The sequence below is a fragment of the Megalops cyprinoides genome, chromosome 3, assembly GCF_013368585.1.
Source record: "Megalops cyprinoides isolate fMegCyp1 chromosome 3, fMegCyp1.pri, whole genome shotgun sequence".
NCBI classification, from domain to species: domain Eukaryota; kingdom Metazoa; phylum Chordata; class Actinopteri; order Elopiformes; family Megalopidae; genus Megalops; species Megalops cyprinoides.
This window is the reverse complement of record NC_050585.1, coordinates 52,335,469-52,357,968: the sequence shown is the minus strand read 5'-3', so window position 1 is coordinate 52,357,968 and position 22,500 is coordinate 52,335,469. Positions and strand designations below refer to the sequence as shown.

Here is a 22,500-nt window from a genome sequence, read left to right as displayed (position 1 = left end):
GTGCCCCAGTAGGGAATTGAACCAGCAACCTTTCGTTCAAGGGCCCTGCTCCTTACCGCTATGCTACACTGCTGCCTATATGCAAGGATGCCCGCTGTATAGCTGTGAGGTAGCTTTGGTAGCTTTGTCCCTCACATGGCATTGAACCTGCAGAGAGATTGCACTCTCTCTCCACTCTGGCACGTAGAGAAGATTTCTTTTCACATGAACACATTGCCAAATGACAGCCAGCAGTACACATTCTTCATAGCCTATAGCTATTCCACACACTCCAGCTGAATGGACGGCTGCGTAAACAGAGCTACCTCTGTGGCACATATACCAAGATGTTTATATGGCTGACACAAATTGGTTGTAAAGCCTAACTTTTTGGAGCAGCACTTCATTGCCCGATGCTTGCTGATGTCATAAAAGAACACGTGACTGTTTAATCAAATTTCCTTCGGGATTAATAAAGTATTTCTTATTCTTATTATTAATCAGTTTGCCTACACTCACAAAGAGCTATGGACTGAATCAATCCTAATATCACAATTTCCTCCAACCCTGCTGCTCCCATCACTACATGCAGCAAAGGATTGTGGGATTGACACTTTATGACAGACATATGGCTAGGTTCAGCCTGTGGACCAATGAGCAAGCTCTGTATGGAGAGCTTCTGTGAGATGGCATGCAACTCATAACACTATATATAAATACAGGTGGTAGACAAAATAATGGAATTACCAAAGGAAAAAGGACTCATTCTGAAATAGCTAAATTCCAATTAAAAATGGGTCTCCATGTGTTTCTTATTAATGTGAATATAATAATCAATGCATTTCTGCAATGAAAGACATTTTAAAATCAATTTGAGTTTCTAAAGCAGCATGTGGAATCTGACAGATTTTGATAGAGGTCAGACGGCTGGTGCTAGAATTGCAGGTGTGTCAGTTACAGAATTAAGGTTTTAATGCATCAAGGGGACCAGTGTCAAAAATCATTACAGCATACACCAGCAAAGGAAAAACTACATCAAGAAAAAAGAACAGTGGTCTTAAGTCAAAGTTCACTGGCAGTGATAGGTAGACGTTTAGTAGTAGTAGCTAAAAACCATAAAAAATGGCTTTAAAAATGACCACAGAACAGAATCTACACCTCCATCACCTGGTCTCAACAAAAACAGTATGTTGTGAGCTTCACAAAGCTGATACTTATGGTAGGCTGCCATATGGAAAAGACTTTTAACCAAGGCCAATAAGCAACAACCATTACACCATAACCTGGTGTAATGATCATCAAGCTTTTCTGAGAAGTGGAATAAAATAATGTCATCTGACGAGTAGTTGTCTTTTACTGTTTCTCCTACATCTGGATGGTTTTATATTTGGACAAAGTCAAAGTCAACCCACATTGTCAGTTCCCAACCGTTAAACATGGTGGTGGATGTGTTATGATAAGGTCAGCCATCTCAGGGGAGTCATTGGGTCTGATTATTACTCTGCATGGTAGAATTACAGCCAAGGAATCCAAAGCCACACACACGCTGTTTCCTCAAGATGCTCCCCTTCACCCTGACAAACGCTAAATGGATTGAAGAGTGGTTTCATGAACACCAGGTCAAACACATTCCATGGCCCCACCAATCACCAGATCTAAACATTCTAGAACCTTTATGGGAGGTTCTGGAACACAGAGTGCAGAGTAGAACTCCACCTCTTTCATCTCTCAAACAAGTGAAGGCTTTTCTCCTTGAATGGTCCAGTATCCCACTAAAAACAGCTCAAAACTGGTACACCAGCATTCCAAGAAGCACTGACTTTTCTGCAGGAAAAGGGCAACACAACTCCTTAATAGTGAATAAATATTCATATATCAATGTATTAATGATGTGCTATCCTGATGAATGCAATGACTAAGGTCTACCTCACTGTTCAAAAATAAGCACATTCAGCCTCATCTGCATGGAATTCTGGTTGCAGCAGATTCAGCCTCTGTAGATTCCAGACTGGGTTTCTGAGTCAGAAAGGCCATGCTGACTGAGGGAGACACTCTAACGACATGAGTGTCAGCGCACACATTTCACACTTCATTTTACATTACAGCAGATGCACACACAAATGTCAGTAATATTGAATAAAAACATGACACTTGACTGTATCAACAAAGCCACACAGCCCTGTTTTCCCATCAGTATCTGCGTGTTGCTGAAACTTTCCCCAAGCCCCTGCAGAGAGGGTTAGCATGTGCTTTCATAACCACCTGTCTGCTGGCAGGCCCTGTCTTATTCTCCCTGCGCCTCCCTGTGTTATTCTCCCTGCGCCTCCCTGTGTTATTCACCCTGCGCCTCCCTATCTTATTCTCCCTGCGCCTCCCTATCTTATTCTCCCTGCGCCTCCCTGTGTTATTCACCCTGCGCCTCCCTATCTTATTCTCCCTGCGCCTCCCTATCTTATTCTCCCTGCGCCTCCCTGTGTTATTCACCCTGCGCCTCCCTGTATTATTCTCCCTGCGCCTCCCTGTGTTATTCTCCCTGCGCCTCCCTGTGTTATTCTCCCTGCGCCTCCCTGTGTTATTCACCCTGCGCCTCCTTGCGTGCAGCAGGCCCTGTGTTTTCCCGCCAGTGGCGCTCACTGCTGGCGTGGGAGATGCTGTTTGTCTTCATTAGTTGTTCTCACGTTTAACTCGGTGCCACAGCACCCTGCGCCCTGTGCAGCCTGGTGTAACCTTTATTACACAGCGCCCTGCAGCCTGGTGTAAACTTTATTACACAGCGCCCTGCAGCCTGGTGTAACCTTTATTACACAGCCAAACTGCAGCCTGGTGTAACCTTTATTACACAGCGCCCTGCAGCCTGGTGTAAACTTTATTACACAGCGCCCTGCAGCCTGGTGTAACCTTTATTACACAGCCAAACTGCAGCCTGGTGTAACCTTTATTACACAGCGCCCTGCAGCCTGGTGTAAACTTTATTACACAGCGCCCTGCAGCCTGGTGTAAACTTTATTACACAGCGCCCTGCAGCCTGGTGTAACCTTTATTACACAGCCAAACTGCAGCCTGGTGTAACCTTTATTACACAGCGCCCTGCAGCCTGGTGTAAACTTTATTACACAGCGCCCTGCAGCCTGGTGTAACCTTTATTACACAGCCAAACTGCAGCCTGGCGTAACCTTTATTACACAGCCAAACTGCAGCCTGGTGTAACCTTTATTACACAGCCAAACTGCAGCCTGGTGTAACCTTTATTACACAGCGCCCTGCAGCCTGGTGTAACCTTTATTACACAGCCAAACTGCAGTCTCGCGTAACCTTTATTACACAGCGCCCTGCAGCCTGGTGTAACCTTTATTACACAGCCAAACTGCAGCCTGGTGTAACCTTTATTACACAGCGCCCTGCAGCCTGGCGTAACCTTTATTACACAGCGCCCTGCAGCCTGGTGTAAACTTTATTACACAGCCAAACTGCAGCCTGGTGTAACCTTTATTACACAGCGCCCTGCAGCCTGGTGTAAACTTTATTACACAGCCAAACTGCAGCCTGGTGTAACCTTTATTAAACAGCGTCCTGCAGCCTGGTGTAACCTTTATTACACAGCGCCCTGCAGCCTGGTGTAAACTTTATTACACAGCCAAACTGCAGCCTGGTGTAACCTTTATTACACAGCCAAACTGCAGCCTGGTGTAACCTTCATTACACAGCCAAACTGCAGCCTGGTGTAACCTTTATTACACAGCGCCCTGCAGCCTGGTGTAAACTTTATTACACAGCCAAACTGCAGCCTGGTGTAACCTTTATTACACAGCCAAACTGCAGCCTGGCGTAACCTTTATTACACAGTGCCCTGCAGCCTGGTGTAACCTTTATTACACAGCCAAACTGCAGCCTGGTGTAACCTTCATTACACAGCCAAACTGCAGCCTGGTGTAACCTTTATTACACAGCGCCCTGCAGCCTGGTGTAAACTTTATTACACAGCCAAACTGCAGCCTGGTGTAACCTTCATTACACAGCCAAACTGCAGCCTGGCGTAACCTTTATTACACAGCCAAACTGCAGCCTGGCGTAACCTTTATTACACAGTGCCCTGCAGCCTGGTGTAACCTTTATTACACAGCCAAACTGCAGCCTGGTGTAACCTTTATTACACAGCGCCCTGCAGCCTGGTGTAAACTTTATTACACAGCCAAACTGCAGCCTGGTGTAAACTTTATTACACAGCCAAACTGCAGCCTGGTGTAACCTTCATTACACAGCCAAACTGCAGCCTGGTGTAACCTTTATTACACAACCAAACTGCAGCCTGGTGTAACCTTCATTACACAGCCAAACTGCAGCCTGGTGTAACCTTTATTACACAGCCAAACTGCAGCTTGAGCCCCTGTTATTAACGAGCACAATTACTCCACGGAAAGATCTCCTCGCAATTCAGCCCTGAGAAAAAAAAGCTTACAAGGGAAAGGGAGATTAATTCCCAGCGCCACAGCGCAAGCACTGAGCAGAGAGAGAGACGGGCTGGGCGGGGCCTGGATCTGATTGGCCTCCCAGCTTTGAAACAGCACCTGATTGGTCGCCGGTGTGGAGATGGAAATGAACCGCGACTGAGCATAAATGGGTGTGAAACAGCTGTCTCTGTTATACAGCTGGGTCTCCATCTCTATTCTCTCTCCCTTTTTTTCTCCTTGTCTCTCTCACCTCTCTCTCTCTTTCCCTCTCTCTCTCTCTCTCTCTCTCTCTCTCACACACACACACACACACACTCTCACACACACACACACACACACACACACACACACACACACACACACACTCACACACAAACAGAAACCGAACACTGCAGCTGTATACGCCTGCAGGCTCACGCACTGCAGCAGAAACTCCACACACTAATATCATATTGTATCTATTAATTAGGATTATTTACTGCTCTTGGAAACGAGCAGCGACACGAAAGCTCTGCACAGAAAACACGGCTCAACAATTTGCTCGGAACCACAGCGGGCTGACTGTGTCGCCCGAAGTAAAACCGCCTCTTAGTGGCTTTCTGAGCACAGGATGGACGACTTAAACAAACAATCAGAGCAACAGAGCCGCTTTACTCAATGTGATATTTAATCTGTGTATGCTGCTGAAGAACAGGTGAATCTTTCCCTCTGATTCACACACACAAATAAAATAAACTGAACAAGCCACAATCTAACGGACGCTGTGAGCCCCTCTTTACATTCTAGGCAAGTGTTTTTGTGCTGTTGTGGTTGATGATGATGATGATGATGATGATGATGGTGATGATGATTATGATTAGCATGATAGCTATGATTACGTTGTTGGGACAATAAGGCTTAAAACAGGCAGAGAAAGCATGGGGGAAGAGAGACAGCTCCTCTCTGCCCTCTCTTTCATGTTGGTGTCTGCATCACTTCACTGAGGACAAGCTCCCTCACCCACCTCTGTTCCTAACCCTCACTGCGATCAGGTTCACTGGCGCACTGCTGGCAAAACACCCCCAGACAAGTTTATTTGAACTCTCAATATTTTTGCCGCCATTTTCGCAAGTCTCTCATTGTTGTCTCAGAGCTCTTTTTTCCCAAGATCATTTCCCTGCAAGTATTTCCTTTGCCTGCAGCCAAACCACCCTGAATGCGTCCTGTCTTGTCTGTTCGAGCCCTCCACCGAGGGAGGCCTACAGCTCACGCACACAACGGAGCCTCTCGGAGGGCTAGACCCCCCCCCCCCCACGCAAACCACCCCGCCTCCCCCTCGCTGAAGCGGCGGGGGTCACTCAGGGATTTCAAACCGTGATCGTCGCCGTCGTCACAGCAAAATTAGAGATTCAGTTTCAGCTCACAAAGCTAAAGACCAAGGTCCCTGCACTCTTGCTCTGGCCTGTAGGGAATGACATCACCTATTTTAGCTGCACACGCTCAGTTGCGTCACTCTCCCATGTTCTCAGGCTCTAAACTGCAGCAGCAGCAGCAGCAGCGTCCTCAGCTGACCCACGGCTATCAGTCTCATCATATGAATCACAACACCAACATATCAGGCAGCTCTGGGTTCGAACCACAGAAACTGACGGAACAAGAGACACATTTAGTTCCCCCAAGCAAAAGACCAAGGTTTCCTGCCAAGGCAACCAATCACACTCTTGTTCTGGCTCAGGGGAGGGAGGACACGTTCCAGCAGACACTCCTGTGCTCACTCATATTGTTGAACTCTGCTAAAACACGGGTCACCTGTCTACACTCAAAACCAGACATGACCAGCCATTCACACCCAGCTATGAATCAATGCTCAAAAGTACTCACTGTCCTAAATGTCAGTTCGCAATAGGGTTCTGGCCAAATGTCCCATTTAGTTCTCTGTAATAAATTAGCCTATCATTCAGAACATGTCTGTGAAGGTGAGCACTCGAACAGAGTTCCAGCTGAGCCGAAATGTGGAACATTGCATCATTCAGAAAAAAAAAACACCTTATCTTGCTTCGGTGAAGAATAAGTCAACACCGTCAACTCTTCCTGTCACTGAGGTGTACATGCAGGCCACTGCCACGCTCAGCAGCTGCCCACATCATGGGTTTCGGTGATCCCTCTGACACACCCAGCATTGGCCCTCTCTGATAGGCTGATCGGATCAGGAAGTACTCACTGCTTTGGACGTTAATGGTGCTCGTGGAGTTTTCTTTCCCCAGCAGATTCTCCGCTACGCATGTGTAATTCCCAGAATGCTCCAGTCTCACTCTGTTAATCTGGACCCGAGAGTTTTTCCTGCAGAGGCACAAATGATCCAGTCAGAGTCAGGACCAAAACGCTACTTGTTGTATGAGATTGTCGTGAGTAGTTTATGGCAGGAAAAGAGCAAGACCCACAAATCAAATATAATATACATCTACCCATTTCTCAGACCAACACCTGCAGAGAAAGGTAGTCTTGCAGAGATGAATTATCTCTACCCCTAAGACTATTTTTATCTATAATGTCAAATAGAATGCAAATTTCGGCATAAAAGCAGGTTTTGATTTGAATAGCATGTGGATGGCATTTGAATAGCATCATTTCCCTCTCCTTCACAGTGACCTCTCCTTCTGCCCAATCCCCCCCACCCCACACACACACACACACACACACACACACACACACCACTGTGTGGTGGGTGTGGCCTGACAGATGTGCCCCCATGATGTCATCATTAACACAGCCGAGAACTTTTGCATCACAGTGAGGGAATTTAAGTTAGACGCTGCGATTTTGACATTAAACGTTTTGCTTACTTACTTGCTGGACTTAATCTTGATGTCTTTGCTCTTTTTGAGCTCACTGCCATCTTTGTACCACCTGTAGGTGGGGCTGGGGTTCCCGGACGCCTCGCACTTCAGAGTCAGCCTGTTCCCCTCGTCCACCAGCTGGTTCTTCAGTCGTTTCAGCTTTGGGGCAGCGGCTGGACAGAGAACAGAGAAGGCGGAGGGGGGGGTGTTAGAACACAAACTCAGTACAGTAACACCTCCACAGCCAGCAGCTCACCTGCACAGGTGAAGCCTGCAGGTGCTGTACCTTGTGTTTATACCCACATTCGTACGCTTGGGGCTCCCCTGACCTTTCAGGGGACACCTGTATGAGACGACACCGGGTTTTACTCTTTCATTTCCGAGGGACAGGTGACATGATGGATGCCACAGAGGTCAGATGCCCTGGAATGAGCCGGCTCAACACCTGCATGACCGGCAGTAAAGAGACAGGTGTCACCCTCAGAGTGTGGCCTTGAGGAGCCACTGTGTGTGTCCCACTCCTCCCTGTTGTCTTCTGGGCGTCACACAGGTGTCTTCACACAGGTGTCTTCACACAGGTGTCTTCACACAGTTGTCTTCACACAGGTGTTCATCGATATCAGGGCGGCTAGATGTTGCACCTGAAGCTGCCGCTTCATGCCAAACCATTTCTTCCTTTTTTTGTCGCAATGTAGCAAAGATAGTTTTCAAGGAAATGTTGCATTTTAAATATTAAAAAGGGACATTTCTACTGTGGGATGGAATGCAAATATGACCGACGAACGTTACCGCCGCACACGCCACACAGGGACGTTATCTGATAACATGGGATATGATCACAGAGGATATGACCGGGAATCACGAGTACTGTGTCACTGCTCCGAGTCTGACACAAAAACGGTTTCGAGGAAGCACTTTGTTCCTGCAGATAAAGCGGCTTTGGAATTCTGCTGGTAATGAATATGTCTCCTGGGTTTCAGTCTGCATTCACATCTTACATCTTTAACAATGTGGCTGTGTCTGAAAGGCTGTTAAAGGGCACAGGTATCATTTAGCCACCTTTGGCACGGATTTGACTTCGTCAAAACCTGACAAACTGAGGATGCAAAGAGAGGTAACTCACCTTAGCCGACCAAATTAGAAGTAAATTTCACATTGAAATTCTGATTTTTTCAGAATGAATGAATGAATTCATTATGAATGAATGAAAAAGTTGATCAGAATTGAGTGAGGAGGTGACAGGCAGAATTCCAAACCTGGCCTGTTTCTCATAAGAATGGTCTTCTTATGTTACCTACAACCTAGGTGTGTACTTTTATGAAAGAATTGAACGGGTATAACATTTGGATCGGCCTGTCTAAAATCTAGTTTTAGAAACCCCATGACACCACACGGAGAGAGGTTGACCTTTTATAGAATTATTTCAGAATATCAGAAGAGGACAACATTGTGAAATAGTAGCCTTAACGTTTGCATGAAGCAGTGGTCTGGGCAGCAGTGTGGAGCGGTGGACAGAGCAGCAGTGTGGATCGGTGGTCAGAGCAGTAGTGTGGAGCAGTGGTCAGGGCAGCAGTGTGGAACAGCAGTGTGGAGCAGTGGTCAGAGCAGCAGTGTGGAGCAGTGGTCAGAGCAGCAGTGTGGAGCAGTGACCAAAGCAGCAGTGTGGAGGAATAGGGTACTGAAGCTATACTTTTTGAGAGAGGAATTTTTACTTGATTCGTTGTGTATAAATGGTTTAATTAGCGAATGCCCATAGAAATGTATTCCCTTTAGCACAAAGAAAGGCCAAAACTGACACTGCCCGTTACAGACACATATTGATAACAATGCATATTGCACACTAATGTGAGTAATAAGGACGTTAAAGAAATGGACTGCAAACCTGACCTCTACGGATTCGAATCCTGGGTGTATCCTTCCTTTCAACTGAACTTGACTCTCTTTAGGACAGAGCTGTATAAATAGATAAGCTATGTTAGCTACCTTAGATAAAGGTGTTAGTTAAGATAATTATTATATAATAGTCAGAATAATTATAGTTGCTAAAAACTGTAATAGTCACCGCCTTTCTTTGAAAGATACAGCTGTTCATTGCTAGAAGGCCAGTGCTGGAACTGTATGTAGGACTCTCCCTCATTACACGCGCTATTGTACCTTTGCTTTTTTGGTTGCTGTGGGTGAGATTGCCTGCAAAATGGCTAAGCGCTAATGTGGTGTCCTCGCTGAAAGGCATCAGCAGGTGCTGTGCGTATGCAATAACCTGGATGGGCTGACAGTGGATGCTTATTATTGGACAGACGCATCCTTGTACCATACAGATCGGAGGAAGATGTGAACGAATGTGTGATACAGTTCCCCAGTCTGGGGTGAGCAGGGAGAGAGCACAGGCATGACCCCGGTGCACGACTCGATTCTTTGGGGACAGTGTGTGCATGTGACCCGGTTCTCTAGGGACAGCTTTCCAGGGGTGAGAACCTGGCTCACCTCGTGCTTGATGTCACTCTCTGTCTCCGCCTCTCTGTCGCTCTGACTGCATGACAGAACAGCCTGTTAACCTTCACTGTCCCCATCCATGCATCCATCAGCCAGCTCCACACGGAGGCACGCAGATCTGCTCGCATTAAACACTGTCTAACACCTCTGAGGGAGCAGCATTCACAAACGCAGCACTCTCAACAGCTAAACATGAACTGTGCCTGTCTCCTTTGAGCCTGTTGCACTGTTTAATGGAAATACAGCCACAGCCACACACTCACACACACAAACACACACGCACACAAACACACACACACACACGTGCACAGCCGTACACACACACACACACACACACACGTGCACAGCCGTACACACTCACACACACACAAACACACACGCACACACACACACACACACACACATGCACACACACACACACACACACACACACGCACGCGGACACACCACACACACACACACACACACACGCACGCAGACACACACACACACACACACACACACACACACACGCACACACACACACACACGCACGCAGACACACACACACACACACACACACACACACACACACACACACACACACACACGCACACACGCACGCAGATACACCACACACAGACACACACACGTGCACAGCCGTACACACACACACACACACACACACACACACACACGCGTGTGCGTGTGCACACACTACTAAATTTACTGGCTTCTAGACGCGCAGTACTCTCCATTTGCACAGCTGGATATTTACTGAGGTAATTCAGGTTAAATGCTCTGCTCAAGGGTGTAATGGTGGTGCATTTGGGTCACTAGCCCCACCCCTTCACCACTACACCACACAGCCACATAACCAGATACAGGGACCTAATCCCCTTCTCATACCAGCTGATTTCCCCATGTAAACACATCCATTTCTGTTTGTTTCACATTCCTACAGGGCTGACAGCAAACCCACGAGGCTGTGTCACTCCAGTGGAGGGCAGACTCAGTCAAAGACGAGGCAAAAAAGGGTGTTTTACTCATAATGACTTCAATTAAACTCCTAGACAGAAGCGTGCTAAAATAACAGGCAGCCGTCCTCTTTTGGGACGGGATGACCCACTTCCCCGTCCCAATAAAGCAAGGTGTTCCGTCTGCACCACACAGGACTGTTCAGAAAAACTGGCCCTCCCCTCCGTCTGAGATACAGAGGGACAGACAACTACCTGCACAACCATCTACACTTCAGTCAGCCCCACCAGATATATATATGCTGTATATATTTGCATGTCTTCATTAATTCTTTATTTCATGCAACTGACAAAATACTTTTTTACAGAGATACTACATTCCTTTATGAATAAAATATGCGTGATTCTGATTATTGTCACTTTAATTCAAATATTTGACTTGTAGTTGTGTTGACTTTTATTTATATATTTATTTTTTCTAACATTTCCACTCTTTTGATTAAAAATTCAAATCACATAGTCAAAGTCAGAGTTAAAGACTTGCCTTTGTGGGTCCCAAAAGACCACTCTCTACTACACCCATGTGAACAGCAGTCTGCCTCTCAGAGTTTTAAAGCAATCACACAGAGGCGGATAGCTGTGATGTATGATAAATATGTCTTTGAAAATTTAAAGTAGTCTTATGGCTAAAGCAGCTGGGGCTAACTCTGTTACCACGGGCATGCTTGCTGGTCGTCACGGAAACTGAGCAACTCTAGAGTTGTGCTACAGTTTGAAATTCAAAAAAAACAAAAAACTTGTGTCATGCTTGGTTTGGATCTCAGCGGACCCAGGTGACTCTGTGGCACCCCTACCCATAATCCACCGCTTCCCTCTGACAGCACACACACACACACACACACGAGACTGCAATATGACAATCACATAAATATGAAATTGCATTGTGTTTGTGTTTGTTTGTTTTTGGCTGTAATAATTCATAAAACTGTGGGGGGGTTATCCTGAAGGAAAGCGTGCTGAGACTGTATTATCATGTCTCTGAGCATGTGCGCTAAGCATACCAACTCAAACTGCACGTATGCTCTCTTTACACATATCCATACAAAGGAAGACTCTCACACAATTGAATAAATAACAACATGGATATACTTTTTCCCATGAAGGAAATGATATAAAATGATGGTCTGTTGAACTGAAGTGACCTGAATAAAATGGGCCGTTAAAAAAGTAAAATAAAGAAAAGTGAAGCAGATCGGCCAGCCCTGCAGTCAGGGGTGACGGCACTCGCCTCCCTGACCTCTGAGCCTCAGAATGCATCTGTTTGATGTTTTCTCAGCCTGACAAAGCTCTCAGATCAGGACGGAGTAAAGACTAACCACTCCGCTCTCCCACAAACAAGCTGGAAAAACATGTGATCACACACACTGTAGTGATTGGATAGCCCACTCATTAGAACCAGTTTAAAACTCCTCTCACTGAACAAAGAAAGAAAAAATTGCTGCAGTCCTCCACTCTTATCGGCTTCTATTCTGTAGCAGATGTCGGTTTCCAAGGTAACACAGAAAGCATATTTTTTACATACGGTATAATATACTTGTAAAGTAAGACATTTATACTGAAGAAATTAATATGCTGTATCTTATTCACAGATGGAATAGCAGTGCTCCACCTGAGGAAAGAACTGACAGTGTTGTACTAACTGAAATCCTTAAGTCAAGTCAAGTAAGCCCAGATCATTAACCACCAGAGCACACTGCTGGACTGACAGTGACATGGCTTTTCTCCCATTACACCATCTTACAAGCCAGCACGTCTGCTTATGACAGTATCTCTCCTAATGAGGACATTCTCCTCAGTAAACTGTACCGTGAAGTGCATCAGAATTACAGGAATAAAGACAGCCGTTTCCTTCTCAGACTAAGCGCAGGAGAGGCTGTTGACGGGGCTGCGTCGTCTCAGAGGTCAGAACGCGCTTCACGGCGCTGCCTTGCTGCTCTCCAGGGTGTTCAGACTTCACCCGGTTTACCGCGTTAGGCGTCCGAACGCTCTTTTTCTGCAGAGTGCGTCCGGGACCCGCGACGCGTGTTTCACACTGCGTCTCCTCACCAGCGAACATCCCACAGGAGAAACGCAACCCCTTCCACACAGAGAACCCCTGAGGGGGTCCCTGTCGCTCGGCTGACCCCGCCATCAGGAGGGGAGAGTAATCCGAGAGACCCGGTCACCCCCCAGCGACAAGCTGCGACCTGCAGCAGCCGAAACCCTCGGACGGCCGCGCCGCTCCAACGCAGCCTGACTGAGCACGTCCCTCGGGTCAGCCGGAGTGCAGGGGCGGCAGACGCGGCCGCCACACGCTGCCGGTTTACAGCAGGGCTCCGGAGACGGGAGGAAAGATCCGGGAGGGAGACCGGCTCGCTCCTGCATGGTGCTACAGCGCTGCGCAGAACCAGAAAACAGCAGCGCCCTGAACCTCTGAGGCAATCACCAGCCTGACGCGTTCAAACTTTCCTGCACGCTTCCAGCGAGTAGATCTGCACTGAAGGGCCTCACCGGGAGTGCATGTGCAAGACAAATTCATTCAGAAGTTATTTTTATATTGATAGAACTGTTTGTGCAACATATAGGCATTTGCAAAAAAATAATAATAATAATAGCAATTACAATAAAAGCAAACTAGGAACAATCCGGATAAAGTCTGCACGTAAAATTAAGCTGTTTGCAAATACCAAAGGCATACTCTGGGAATCGATGGCATCCCATCTGAGCTGCCTGGTCTGGCCCCCATGCAAGCGCGCGTTACAGAGCGATTCCACCTCTGCCTGTGAACACCAGATGTGCAGCTACTCGCTCCCTGCGTTAACCGTTCTGAGCGTGACAACAGGCGACAAGCTTTAACAAGACGAGGTGATACATTCTTTCACAAACCCTGTGCTCTCTCTCTCTCTCTCTCTCTCTCTCTCTCTCTCCCCCCCAGCCCCTGCCTCCCCCACGTCACCTCTCCCTGCTTCTGTTACCTTCTGTGGGGTCCCTCGCCTCCTGTTTCTTCTTCTTCCTCCCCTTTCTCTCTCTTTTCCCGCCCTCTGACATGGTGACAGAGCAAAGTGTAAATCCCACAGAACAGACGGGGTCCTGGAAAAAGTGTGGAAAAAGACTCTGGACTCGTCCTACTATTCTCCTGTTATATAGAGCAACACCCATCTCTGGGATACACCTACTTAGAGCGAGGCAGAGAGAGAGAGAGAGAGAGAGAGAGAGAGAGAGAGAGAGAGAGAGAGCAAGTGATCGAGCGAGCGAGAGAGAGAGCGAGCGAGTGAGAGGGAGAGAGAGAGAGAGAGAGAGAAAGAGAGAGGCATTTCCCATTGCAGTCAGACAATTAACTGTTCGCTGCCTGGAACTGCCAGATGACTGCAGCGCTGAGCCCCAGGGCTCTGAACCTTTGACAAATCCAAAACGAGAGGGTGCACTGATCCTCCTTTGGGGGGGTGGGGGGTGGGGGTGCAGTAATGGGGAGGGGAGTGTCTCACACCTGCCTGCCCCCCTGAAGCCTTGCTGTAAGCCTGTGAGCAGCGGGACAGGAGATTAGCAGCGCCCCCCCCCACCCAAACTCAGCCCCGCCTGTAAGGGCCCTCCGTCACCCCGCGGACCCCAGCTCTCTCCGCTGGGAGAGCGTCTTTCACTCAACACCACGTTATTCATCCGCTCGGGAGACGTGTGTATCCGCCGCGACTTGCACAGCGCTCGGGCACATCTGACACAGGGAGCTTGATACCTGCCGGGGCGATTCAGGTTAAAAACCCCGCTTCAGGATAAAGCAGATACAGAATCAAACCCGCAAGCCCATTGGGCCAGCCAAGCCCCTTTAACTGTTATACCACACCGCAGAACCGCTGAAGCAGGGTTGAACCACGAGGGAACACGCTGTCGACCCAGAGTAAGCCGGGCTCAACAAATCACTCCGGCTGACACCAACGCATACGCTCAGCACTTCTGTTATTTCTATAAACATGCCATTCTAATATATTTATTACATGCAAGTATTATTATCAAAGTATCATAGCTGCACAATTAGCATATGAAGATACTGACTGACAGCTTTTTTTATATACAGTGTCATTTTTCAACAAGCAGTTTTTGTTGTATACTGTTATTAGAACTTAGATTAAAAAGAAGGGACATGTTCTTGAAACATAAACAACCATCCCTAATCCCCAGTTTAAGTAAAGTAAATTAAAAAAAAAATGTAACTAATGAAAAAAGGGATTGTTCAATGAAGGATATCACAGCTGTTGCCCTAAAATGACACTTTGGCCATTGTGCAAAGTTCTACCTCTCTACCTGTATCACTCTGCCTCTTTCTCTCTCCCCAACTGTCCTCTCCTGCTCTCTCTCTCTCTCTCTCCCCCCTCTCTCCTTTCTTGCAGGCAGGTCCCAGCGTGTCTGTGATTGGTTCTTTCCATTCCAGCCTATTGTCAGTAACCCCAGCAGAAGCTCATATGCAGGTCAGGGACAGGGGAAAGCTCACTCACTCACTCCTCCCTCCCATAGTCCCTCTATGCCTTTACCTCCTTACTTTTACACCTTTCCTTCAACCTGTCGCAAGTACCAGAGTCCAGCACAGCCAGGTCCGCACGTCACAGCTGCCCAACTTCTTTCTCCATCACAGCTCAGGCCGCCAGAGGAAGACTCCGAGGATGAAGGGGATGGGGGAGAGGAAGGTAACGGGGAATAGGGAGGGGCTGGTTGCCGCGGGTGATCCAGGGGGACACTGCAGCATAAGGAGACCTTGAGGTGAAGGGACTCTGCCCTCGGCCTCAGGACAGCACCTGCCGTCTTTAACTGGATTTTACATTCCTGGAAGATCTCCCTCAACTCCGGGGGGAGGGGGCGGCGACGCAGGCAGCTCTCCCAGGGGGGAACCTGCTGAGTCCGGCAGCTGGTGGCGTCACACAGAGCAAAGAGCAAAGAGCTGAGCTCAGAGAACTACTCCACGCTGTGTTCCAGCACACCACAGAGCCCTGCTCCACACTCTCTACAACACTCTCTACAACACACCACAGAGCACTGCTCCACGCTCTCTACAACACTCTCTACAACACACCACAGAGCACTGCTCCACGCTCTCTACAACACACCACAGAGCACTGCTCCACGCTGTCTACAACACACCACAGAGCACTGCTCCACACTCTCTACAACACTCTCTACAACACACCACAGAGCACTGCTCCACGCTCTCTACAACACTCTCTACAACACACCACAGAGCACTGCTCCACGCTCTCTACAACACTCTCTACAACACAGCACAGAGCACTACTCCACGCTCTCTACAACACACCACAGAGCACTGCTCCACACTCTCTACAACACACCACAGAGCACTGCTCCACACTCTCTACAACACACAACAAACTCACATACACATGCATACAAAGACACATACACATGCATACAAATACACACACACACACACACGCACGCACGCACGCACGCGCACGCACGTACACACACACACACGCACACACACACACACACACACACACACACTTCCACAGGGATTTCATGATTAAACAATTAAACAGCTTGGACTTTTAGTGTGATCCATTTATCACACAGGGATTTTTGGAAAAAGGTGAAGACAGTCCAACCCCACCCTCAGCCATCTCTCTGCAGAGCACAGGATCGCATGTTACGCCCTCACCCCCCCTTTCCTGAACACACGTCTGTAACACAGCACACCTGACCAACCCAAACTCACTGTGTAAAAGCATGCTGCACAGGCCAGCAGCTCGAATACACCCAATAGAACTACACACACCTTACGCATCTACACCCAACAGAACTACACACACCTTACGCATCTACACCCAATAGAACTACACAAGCCTTACGCATCTACACCCAACAGAACTACATACACCTTAAGCATCTACACCCAATAGAACTACACACACCTTACGCATCTACACCCAACAGAACTACACACACCTTAAGCATCTACACCCAACAGAACTACACACACCTTACGCATCTACACCCAACAGAACTACACACACCTTAAGCATCAACACCCAACAGAACTACACACACCTTAAACATTTACACCCAACAGAACTACACACACCTTACGCATCTACACCCAACAGAACTACACACACCTTACGCATCTACACCCAACAGAACTACACACACCTTACGCATCTACACCCAACAGAACTACACACACCTTACGCATCTACACCCAACAGAACTACACACACCTTAAGCATCAACACCCAACAGAACTACACACACCTTACGCATCTTCACCCAACAGAACTACACACACCTTACGCATCTACACCCAACAGAACTACACACACCTTAAGCATCTACACCCAACAGAACTACACACACCTTACGCATCTACACCCAACAGAACTACACACACCTTAAGCATCTACACCCAACAGAACTACACACACCTTAAGCATCTACACCCAACAGAACTACACAAGCCTTAAGCATCTACACCCAACAGAACTACACACACCTTAAGCATCTACACCCAACAGAACTACACAAGCCTTAAGCATCTACACCCAAGAGAACTACACACACCTTAAGCATCTACACCCAACAGAACTACACACACATTAAACATTTACACCCAACAGAACTACACACACCTTACGCATCTACACCCAACAGAACTACACAAGCTTTAAGCATCTACACCCAACAGAACTACACACACCTTAAGCATCTACACCCAACAGAACTACACACACCTTAAACATTTACACCCAACAGAACTACACACACCTTAAGCATCTACACCCAACAGAACTACACAAGCCTTAAGCATCTACACCCAACAGAACTACACAAGCCTTAAGCATCTACACCCAACAGAACTACACACACCTTAAGCATCTACACCCAACAGAACTACACACAACTTAAGCATCCACACCAAACAGATCTACACACAACTTACGCAACAAGATTATGCACACCTTAAATATCTGCACCCAACCAAACTACAAACACCTTCACCATCAAAAACTAAAAGCACATCACACCGTAACCATCGAAACCCACAACCTTACACGCCCTAATCATCTCCACTCAACAGATCTACACACCCTAACAATATTCAGTCAACAGAACAGTACACACCCTGAAAATGAAAGCATGACAGATGCACATACTCAACAGACCTATGTACGCTCTGACCATCCATACCCAACAACACAACAGGAAGACACAACACAGAACGTTGCTACGTTGTACGTCTCTAACCATCTATCTGACTTTATACACCATAATGATCCACACACAAAGGGAACCACAAGCACAGGAAAATATACACCTCACAGAGCTTTGTATGCCCCTAACCACCTATCCCTGACAGAGCTACATAAACTTCATAACATTACATTATTGGCATTTAGCAAACGCTCTTCTGCAGAGTAACTTACATCAATTACAGGTTTTTTACAACGTTATCCATTTATACAGCTGGATATTTACAGAGGCAATTGTGGGCTAAGCGGGAACTGAACCAGAAACCTTTCAGTCCTATTCTGTAACCATTCTGTAACCTTTCAGTCCTATTCTGTAACCATTATGCTACACCTCAAACACCCAACAGCGTAATGTACACCTTATTCATCCTCACCCGAAAGAGGCAACTACACCCTAACCGCACACCCCCTGATGGAGCCGAGCACACCCCGCTCCCTGCAGCGTAGCCTCCCCGGGAGAGCCGTGGCGCGGCCGCGGTCCCAGCTCAAGGCCTCCTGGAGCTGAGGAGGGGGGCAGCGGGGACATGTAGCCCAGGCAACAGCTCCCAAAAGCCCCCGGGAGAGGCCGTGTGTCACCCCCTGCGCCTGCGGGCCCGACCGACAGCACGCTGTTGTTTTGCACAGCTGTAGAGTGGAAACAGCCCATCAAACGCACATCCAACTTCACTGCTTTAATCTCCTTCTCCTCTTCCTCACTGCCACTTGCTCGTTTTCTCTGTGTTTAATCACAGACGACTCACACGCACATGTGCTTGGAACTGTTGTGGCAACATGCTCTTAACCTGTGCACATGCAGGAGTGTGTACATTCAGTGGAGCAATTACAACAGGACCAGGTGCATACAGCGCGGTTAAATGCACTGCATCTATTGTAAGGCGTTTGTTTACGATTTGATTCATTTCATTATTTCATTTCACAGTATGTTACATATACCCTTGTCCAAGGCAAGTTACAGAACCTCTCCATCTAAACAACCCATTTTCATCTGTAAGTAAAGGCATCTCACACAGCCCCACTGCAAAAATAAATCCCACACTGCCACCCTAATACAGGGGATTTCTTCATAAACCTGTGATAGGGAGTGCTGTCTGCTGATCACTGTCTCAGGCTGCTGGGAGTAATGTGGACATGTTTTTTATTGGATGACGCATATCTGAGGTGTAACATGCTGGAAACATGTGAGCGCCTTGAACGCTGTTTTCACTCGGCTGACCGTTTCGGAGGGGGTCAGCGCCCCTGGGAGAATAACAACGCGTCCCTCAGGGTGCCCAAAACGCCGGCGCGGGGGAACCCTGGTTTTCACCCAATCACAGCGGCTACAACTGAAACACAGCTGAATTACGAGTGAGGAAACTGAGAAACCAAGGAAACATATAAGAAAACAGAGATGGACAGGGAGAATGAAGGAGAAGGAAGAAGAGGAGGAAAGAGGGAGGAGGGGAGACAGAGAGAGGGAGAGAGAGAGAGAGAGAGAGAGAGAGAGAGAGAGAGAGAGAGAGAGAGAAGGAAGAATACAATAAACAGAGCCTGAAAGCCGTGAATGAAACTGTGAGTAATCAGAGGACTGGGTATCGTGTAGGCAGCAGGTACCCTGCCATTGAGGCGACAGAGGTGCTGGGCTCAGGCCCTGACAGGACTGATCACTCCACTCCGAAGGCCTCCTGAGAGGCAGGGACCCACTGGCAGCCTGGCCCCTCCGTCCATCATCCCCAACAAAAGAGGCGTCTGTCAGCGGCGGCGCCTGGGAATCAAACAGCCCAGCATGCAGGGAGGAGCTCCGCCCCTCACACACACCGAGCAAGACACAACTCGCTCCTCTGCCCACATGCTCCTGTGTCACCTCCCTCTGCCCGACCCCAGAGTGCCTGCGTACGTGTGTGTGTGTGTGCGCGCACGTGCACGTGTATGTGCATGTGTGCATTATTGGCATTTAGCAGATGCTCTCATCCAGAGTGACCTACAGAGGTTACAGTTTTTACGTTATCCATTTACACAGCTGGATATTTACTGAGACAATTCTGGGTTAATTCCCTGGCTCAAGGGAACAACTGCAGTGCCCCAGCGGGGAATTGAACCGGCAAACTTTTGATTATGAGCCCTATTCCTTTCCCCTATGCTGCACTGCCAACACATACTGCCTAAGTACGTGTATGCATGCCCATGCATCTGTGTGTATGTGTCTGTGTGTGTGCGTGTGCATGTGCGTGTGCATGTGTGTGTGTGTGTGTGTGTGTGTGTGTGTGTATGTGCGTGTGCGTGTGCGTGTGCATGTGCATGTGTGTGTGTCTGTGTGCGTGCATGTGTGTGTGTCTGTGTGTGTGCATGTGTGTGTGTCTGTGTGTGTGTGTATGCTCTGTGTAGGTTTGTGTGCATGTGTGTGTGTGTGTGTGTGTGTGCGTGTGCGTGTGTCTGTGTGCGTGCATGTGTGTGTGTCTGTGTGCGTGCATGTGTGTGTGTCTGTGTGTGTGCGTGTGCGTGTGTGTGTGTGTGTGTGTGTGTGTGTGTGTGTGTGTGTGTGTGTGTGTGTGTGTGTGTGTGTGTGTGTGCATGTGTGTGTGTATGCTCTGTGCAGGTTTGTGTACATGTTTCCTTGTGTGGCAAGGGGCATTCACACTAGTGAAATAAACTAAATTTATGCATCTTGGACTGAGATGCGTCTGGATCCAGACTTTATGTGTAGTGTCATCAGGGTTTCTCTCAGTCTGCCTCTCGTGACTCAGCTCCCACTGAATTAAAACTGAAAGCAGATTCACCAGCCAACAAGACCAAACAAGGACTGCAGCTTTCAACATGAAAATCATGTCAACATTGCATAATTATTACAATATCAAAGTGCATGCGGTGAGCAACAGTATTGGAGAGGAAGAAGCTCTTCATAAATCGAGTTTTAAGTGACTGCTGCAGGGGAGGAGGAAGACGAGGCCTGAGCACAGCTGAAAAAGGGATCTGAGCACAGTGACGAGGCACCCCCTCATGGCCACCGTTACCCTGCGGCCTCGTCTAACACACAGCTGGGTGGAAGATTGCATGAGGGACAGGAGCGATCAGCCAAAAGGGCTTTGCGTTACAGTGTGAAGGCAAGAGACAGACTAATGTTTGCTCACTCTGTACTGTGAGCATCTCCTCTTTCCTGGAACATTATTCATACATCAGGTCAAGACTGGCAGTAAACAGTGTGGTGACACATACTTGAAGCATTCTCAAGTCAAATTTCAATATGTGCTGTTTGTTGAATCCCAGGGTCCTGGTACAAAGTTGGGTGTGACAGTCTAAACAATTCTTTCTTCAGCTCATCCCACACACTGCAACTCTACAGCTCACCCCACACACTGCAACTTTACAGCTCACCCTGCACACGGCAACTTTACAATTCACCCCACACACTGCAACTTTACAACTCACCCCGCACACGGCAACTTTACAATTCACCCCACACACTGCAACTTTACAACTCACCCCGCACACGGCAACTTTACAATTCACCCCACACACTGCAACTTTACAGCTCACCCTACACACTGCAACTTTACAGCTCACCCCACACACTGCAAAAATTTACAACTCAGTCCACACACTGAAATGTTACAGTCAGCTCCTCTAACAGCAATTTTACAGTTCACCCCAAACACACCCATTTAAATGAACTCCTGACGGTGAAAAGATCCACATTAATGGCGTAAGGCTACAGGGCTCAATGCTGAAGCAGCCAGCAGGCCCGCCCCTCTCCCTGTCACCCAGTTTAATTGCAGCAGTGATGGGCATTCAGCACAGTGCGTTCTGCTGCACGAAGCCCTCGGGCACTGGGGTACTCTGGGAAAGCCTCGGAACAGAGGCGGCCCGGTGATCGGCCGTACGCAGAGACTTTTACAGCTCATCTCCAGCACTGCAGCTTCACAGGCAGCTTACTCCTCTCTCGGCTTTAATGGAAAGCCTGTTAATGTGCCCGTTTCCATCAGGGACATCTGCAGTTTCTCAAGGCTACGGCTCCGGGAGCTTGGGTCCATGTTCCGGGGTCGGGACCGAGTGGGGCATAAATAAGCCGTGGTTCTGGAGTCACAGGGCGTCCTGGCTCAGGCCCCCCCCCCCACCTCGTAAACAGCCAGCGGGCCCCGTCTCTGCCTCCTCAGGGGGGCCTGCGATGAGGGGAGATTACAGGCCGGGGGCTGACTCCACCCCAGGTCCTGCTCAGCATCACGCATATGGCCTTCCAACTCTGACGCCTCACAAAAGCAAAGACGTTTATCCTTCAGGGTTAATGGTTTCAAACACCCATCACCGTGTTTGGGCCGGCCTGCTCTCTAAAGCAGAAGAGGTTCTGTCAGCTTTAAGCACATGCTTGTAGAGGCCAGGGCAGCTGGGCTGGGGAGGGCGAAAATAGAAGGCCTTTGATTCGCTCGGAGGAGAGCACAGGTCCACAGAAAAAACAGATCAAGCTGCAAGGCCATTAAGAGGAGAAATGATCACAAATAACTATTGGTATGAGTGAATGAAATACAATTAGGAAAGAGTATAGCTATTT

General features: G+C 48.1%; 1 protein-coding gene across 6 annotated transcripts in view; it reads right to left on the bottom strand.

Moving 5' to 3' along the window:
• Positions 1-22,500, bottom strand: part of nrg2a (neuregulin 2a) — a 95,313-nt gene that overhangs the window by 42,266 nt on the left and 30,547 nt on the right. For 5 of the 6 annotated variants that reach the window (XM_036524942.1, XM_036524941.1, XM_036524944.1 and 2 more), the window contains exons 2-3: positions 7,254-7,416; positions 6,628-6,746 (exon numbers count right to left, since the gene is read on the bottom strand). In XM_036524942.1, coding sequence (XP_036380835.1) covers positions 6,628-6,746; positions 7,254-7,416 — 282 coding nt within the window. Of the gene's footprint in view, positions 1-6,627; positions 6,747-7,253; positions 7,417-13,706; positions 13,826-22,500 lie in introns of those variants that run through there. The other variant, XM_036524947.1, reaches the window with a different exon arrangement.